This window comes from Rhincodon typus, chromosome 11 (assembly GCF_021869965.1).
Source record: "Rhincodon typus isolate 14 chromosome 11, sRhiTyp1.1, whole genome shotgun sequence".
Taxonomy (NCBI): Eukaryota; Metazoa; Chordata; class Chondrichthyes; order Orectolobiformes; family Rhincodontidae; genus Rhincodon; species Rhincodon typus.
This window is the reverse complement of record NC_063342.1, coordinates 74422316-74428189: the sequence shown is the minus strand read 5'-3', so window position 1 is coordinate 74428189 and position 5874 is coordinate 74422316. Positions and strand designations below refer to the sequence as shown.

Here is a 5874-nt window from a genome sequence, read left to right as displayed (position 1 = left end):
AGCAGCATCATAGGAGCGGGAAGGCTACCAAGCAGCATCATAGGAGCAGGAAGGCTTTGCAGTTGGGCTCTGACTCCACTCTTTCCTCCCTTTGGAATGTTAGTTCCAAGGTGTTGATAGCTTTGTAGATGGTTTGAATTGAGCACAAATGATGCCAATATTTCAGAAGTTGTTTATTTCATTGTAGACCATGTTTGGGACAACCTCCAGTTATGCTGAAAACTCTTGGATTTTAACATCAGAACTAAAATCTGAAAAGTGAGATCATCCTTAAATAAGAGGTATTCTGATGTTAAAATAGGACCGTGAAATGAGTGTTGACTGCAATGTGATTGTGTTTCTTTTGTGTTCCCAGAGAAGAATACGAGAAGAATGGGAACAGCAGCAGATGAAGGAAAAAGAGCAAGTGGAACACAAACAGCAGGAACGGAGAGAACGAGAGGTGATTCCAGCTCTAGGAGGATAAATTCACAACATATATCCTCTTTAAAAAGCATTTCATATCTTAATTCTGTATTTTTGCTTGAAGTAGGACAGTTGTTTGTGGAGAACTTAGCCTGAAAGAATAATGGTGTTAAATACAAAAGACTTGATATCATTTTCCTCTTTATTTATCAAGTTGTGTCCTCGGAATGGAATGCTCTCTATTGCAGGCATCCAAAGTCAGCATTAAAGTACTTGCTGGTCAGTTATAACACATAACACATATATAAGCAGAGTGAATCTGCAAAGTCATGCAACAGTCTGTGTGTCAGTTTTTCATCTCTCATCTTAAGCCTTATCTGAGTGAGATTGTCAGACTTGGAGTAGTTTTGTGTCATAAGTTTGGAGACATGTGGCAACTTGCTATCCACCTAAACTTAATTTGGATAGAGTTGAGAGAAGTTAAAAGCCATGTTAGTGTACTTGGCTCCCAATCATTTTAATCTTCAGTATCTTGCTTTAAGAAGATTTCAATTCTTGACCAGTGTCCCCTTTACTAAGATCCATGTCCTAATTGCCATATTTTTGGAATGATACCATATTGTGATTCCACAAAGACCTGTTGGTGTAGTTAACTGTTAGAACACATTCAATATTAAACCATACTAAAGGAATTTGCAGCTAGCCAAAAAGTTAAACTTGATCACTTCATAGGCAGCAATGGTAAAACTGAGTTAAATCAGCAATGGTTCTCGATCAAAGCGAGCTAGGTACTTGCATATTGGGTTGAAGCCCATGGAGTGACTTTTTTTTTAAATTTGTTTTATTTATCGATTTGGGCATCAGCTTCAGATGTAATAAAGCAATATATAGATTATTACAAAAGAAGTTTCTCTATTATTGGTTCACGATGTTCAAATTTTAAATCAAGTCGCCTATTCAGAATAAAGCATAATGAAATCTGTTGAATTGGTGTTGCCTCACTGAATAGCTCGTTTGTTTTTCTCAAACTGGGTAATTGATAATCTTCTGGGAGCAAGTTTGAACTCTTAATCAGTTAAAATTTGCTTTTTAAAACTTAAGTATGGTAAGTTGAAATGCCTTACCTTGAAGTTTTGCTCAGACAGTATGGCTTGATTGCAGGAAGAAAGTCTGTTGAATGTTTTGCTTGGGCACAACTCTGTAGTATATTTGAGTGTATGTTGAAAGTTACTATCAAGCCAATAATGATACTCGGGAAGGTTGTCCAGCTTAAGTTAACCTAAACTTAGACAAACAGAATTCAGCTAGCAGTTAACCTCACAAACCTGAGGACTTAGAAAGGACTTACTTTGAATTCATTCTTATTGTTCTGATGCCTTGTATTGTAACAGAATTTAATGTGTTCATGAAAATTATCTGGACCTATACAAGTGATATTCCTTAACAGCCCTGCACGAAAGAGTTCCCACCGCTCGACCTTACTGACTAATACATCAAGATGTATCTTTTTCATAATTGTTTGCAAACATAATTTGAATTATGAGTCTTGTAATTTGATATCCCTTCATGCTGTGTAAGACATAAAGATTTACTAGTAAATTCAGCTTTGTCTCATAGCCTCTTGCTATTAAACCTCCCAAAATATTTAACTGAATAATTTTTCAAGTCCTTTCATGCCAGTCTCGCAAACAGTTTTGAAAGCCACTGTGTAAACCGAAGATCCGACCGTTCTATATATTCAGCTACCTTGTAAATTTATCTGCACGTCTTAGATATCCAGCATATAGGGACTGAGCTAGTCATGTTCCAGGTGCTAACACTGATGTGGCTATACAGAATTTGTAATTTAAAAAGTTAATAATTATTGCCTTGGTTTTGGGTTAACTGACAGTTAATATATTGCTGAATGTTGGGAAGTGTTGGGAGCACAGGGAAGTGAATCAGCAGTATTTTGATTTGCAGTAATCATAAAATACTTTCCACTATGAAGGCTGAATTATAATATTTTTCTGGTTAATAATGTACCCTCGTCTATTTCACATTTTTCACGACAGAACAAGATATTTGCTTTTGAATTTAACTGCATTTGAATAATGTATTAAAACTATTAAATTCCTGTGATGAATCCACTTTCTAAAACACTCATTCTTAACAAGTAGAATCAGATGTGTACCAGATATGTACTGCAAATTTTTTTTTACCAGTCCTATGTTTACACCATTTGTAGGAAGCTGTTCAGAAAATGCTGGATCAGGCGGAAAATCAGGTATTGTATGTTCTTTGAATCTTTTGAATAATACAAATTAAATTGTGTTAGGCTTAATGGAAAATATTTCATTAAACTTTGTTCTCAGCTAAATAAACATAATGCTGTCTGCTCAGCAAAGTGCCAAGACGTGCTCTAATTCTAGTGAGCTCTAACTACTGTGCAATAGGGAGGGAGGAGAACCCAACAGATCTTGTTATCTATTAACAAGAAGTGGATTCATAAGACTGACCATTTGATTTGTCCTCTCTTCCTAGAAGAATATTGTATGACATCCACATCAGTGTATGAATTAGGAACAGATGTAAGCCACTTGGTGCACTTGATTTTTGCTTACTGTTTTGTAAGATCGTGGTTAATCTGATTGTGGCCTCAACTCCACTTTCCTGTCTATCGCTGATACCCTTGTCAATTGAAAAAAGTACAAGTGAGGGTTTGGAGTTAGTTTAGAGAAGTCTACAGGCATCCACAGATGTTTGTTTGGAAGAATGTTAGCTTTACTGACTATGTTTAATTCTTTAATAATAATTCTTCCATAATGAGGAATAATGTGATTTAAAGCAACTTAGAATCCAAACAAACTTAATTTTTACTTTAACTTTGGGGAACGTCTATGCCTATGGTCCCTATGCAAGTTCTTAATGGGAAAGATGAGAGTTTGGTAGAGAAATCCAGTGCCCACATCCTGATTTACACCAAGTCCTACTTGTTACCATCTCTGCCCTCATTGGTGTATTTCAACTTCTAGTCCCCGATGCTATTAACTTAAAATTGTCACCATCTTTTCATGGCCTTGGCTCCTTCTTATCGCTAACCTCTAATCCTAGAACTTTCTCATGAAGTTTCCTGCCTCTTCGGTTTGGCTTCTGTTTTTTGTTGACCAAACAAATCCGAAGTACTGTGTAATTGTAAATTGTTGTTGTCGTCACCCACTGTTGTGTTTGTGCCACCACATCACACCACGCTGGGTAAAGACTTTTTACTGAAATTTGCTATTGACCATAAAACCATGGGAAATAGGAATGGGAGTAGACCATTCAGCCTCTTTAGCCTGCTCCGTTATTCAATAGGACCATGGCTGATGTGGCATTCTTCACGTCCACTTTCCGCTCCTCTCTTGATTTCCCGACTGATCAAAAATCTATCTCAGCCTTAAATATACAGAAGGACTCTGCCCCATGGCTCTCTGTAGCAAGGAGTTCCAATGACATTCAACCCTCTAAGAGAAGAAATTTCTCCTCATCTCAGTCTTAAATTGGTGCCCCTTTATTCTGAGACTATGCCCTCTGGTCCTAGACACTCTCATGAGGGGAAACATCCTCTCAGCATTTACCCTGTCACACCCCTTAAGATTCCTGTGTATTTCAATGAGATCACCTCTCATTCTTCTAAACACCAGTGGGTAGAGTCCCAATCTGTTTAGCCTTTGCCCATTAGACAATCCCTTCATTTCAGGGATCATCCTCATGACCCTTCTCTGAACTGCCTTTAATGAAATGATACCTTTCCTTGAATAAGGAGACCAAAACTACTCTCATTTGTGCTCTCACCAGCACGTTGTGCAATTGCAGTAAAAATTCCCTACTCTTATACTTGAAACCCCTTTGCATACCATTAGCTTTCTGGATTACCTGCTGAGCATACGTGCTAACTTTTCATGTTTCGTACAGAAGTACCTGCAAGTCCCTCTGTGTTGCAGCTTTCTGCAGTTTTTCTCCATTTAAATAATATTCTGTTCTTTTGTTCTCCGTTCCAAAATGAATAACTTCATATTTTCCCCACATTATACACTATTTGCCCACATTTTTCCCACTTAACCTATCAATACATCTCTGTAAATTATTTGTATCCCTTTCACAACCTGCCTTTTCGTGTATTTTAGTGAATTTATTTTGTGACTGTCTTGTGTTTGTAACCCCTGATTTTGGTCTCCTTTGCAATGAAACTATCTTCTCTACATTTGTTATCAAACCCCTTTATAATTTCCAAGAGCTCTTCAGGTCACTAATTAGTTGCATAACTCAGTGGTAGAACTTTACCTCTAAGATAGATCATCATGGGCCCAATTTCCACTCCAGCGACTAGAGAACAAAACGTGGGCTACAACGTCAGTGAAGAACTGAGGGAGTGCTGCACTGTTGAAGGTGCTGCTTTTTGCATGAGACATTTAATGAAGGAATTGTCTTTCCTGACAAGTGTTGTAAATGATTCCTTAGTACATTTTTAAAGAGCAGGTGCATGCTCCTTTGTTCTGGTGTTACCAACATCATTAATTAATATCATTAAAAAAGAGATTATCTGGCCAAAAACAAAGTTGCTGGAAAAGCTCAGCAGGTCTGGCAGCACCTGTGGAGGAGAAAACAGAGTTAACGTTTCGGGTCCGGTGACCCTTCCTCACAGCCTTCCTAATTCCTCAGATTATCTGGCCATCTGTGTCTTCACGATTTGTAGGATCATGCTGTGTGCAATTTGGCTTTCGCATTTGTGATGCATATTAATTGGTTGTAAAGCGCTTTGGTAAACTTTAAAAGATGCAGTGTGTACAAATCTTTCTTTTCTCTGATTTCTTTTGACTTCAGTTTTACTGGGTTCCTTTTACTTGGTCAAATGCTGCCACGCTGTAAGAGTGCAATTCCTCTTGCCTCTGAAATACACTTCTTCTGTCTGTGTTTGGACCAAAGCTGTAATGGGATCTGGAATCAATTGCCCAGGGGGATCCAAAGCTGAGCATGAGTGTCAGGGAGCAGATTATTGCTTGTGCAACTGCTGCTTAATAGCATTGTTGATGATCCTCTCCATTACTTTGATGATCAAGATCAAATAGGTGGTAATTGCGCTTGGAATTGGAGATTGCTATTTGTCAAAAATACGCCATTGACCAGTAAAATACACAATTCAATGTTCCGTTCTCCCCTTGCCCACCTTTAAACAAACCAACCTTAATCTCTATCTCACACGCACACAAATTGTGGAGAAACTCAGCAGATCTGGCAGCGACTGTTGAGAGAAGGACCGTTCTGCCAGACCTGCTGAGTTATAGTTAAATGTTCTGGGAAGCAAGCAGGACGGATAACAGATGAATAAAACAAAGAAATGCAGAAACTGGAAATCTGAAACAAAACCAGAAGTTGTGGAGAAACTTAGCAGGTCTGGCAGAATTGTCCTTCTCTCAACAGTTGCTGCCAGACCTGCTAAGTTTCTCC

General features: G+C 38.2%; 1 protein-coding gene and 1 long non-coding RNA gene across 2 annotated transcripts in view; one reads left to right on the top strand and one right to left on the bottom strand.

Annotated features, from left to right (window-relative positions):
* The window catches only part of LOC125484439, a 19491-nt gene extending 17090 nt beyond the window's left edge, over positions 1–2401 (bottom strand). The window contains exons 1-2 of the long non-coding RNA XR_007263272.1: positions 2152–2401; positions 1530–1684 (exon numbers count right to left, since the gene is read on the bottom strand). This is a non-coding gene — a long non-coding RNA (uncharacterized LOC125484439). The remainder of the gene's footprint in view (positions 1–1529; positions 1685–2151) is intronic.
* Positions 1–5874, top strand: part of zrsr2 (zinc finger (CCCH type), RNA-binding motif and serine/arginine rich 2) — a 33123-nt gene that overhangs the window by 6065 nt on the left and 21184 nt on the right. The window contains exons 5-6 of the mRNA XM_048603198.1: positions 356–442; positions 2633–2671. Of these exons, the coding sequence (XP_048459155.1) occupies positions 356–442; positions 2633–2671 (126 nt within the window). The remainder of the gene's footprint in view (positions 1–355; positions 443–2632; positions 2672–5874) is intronic.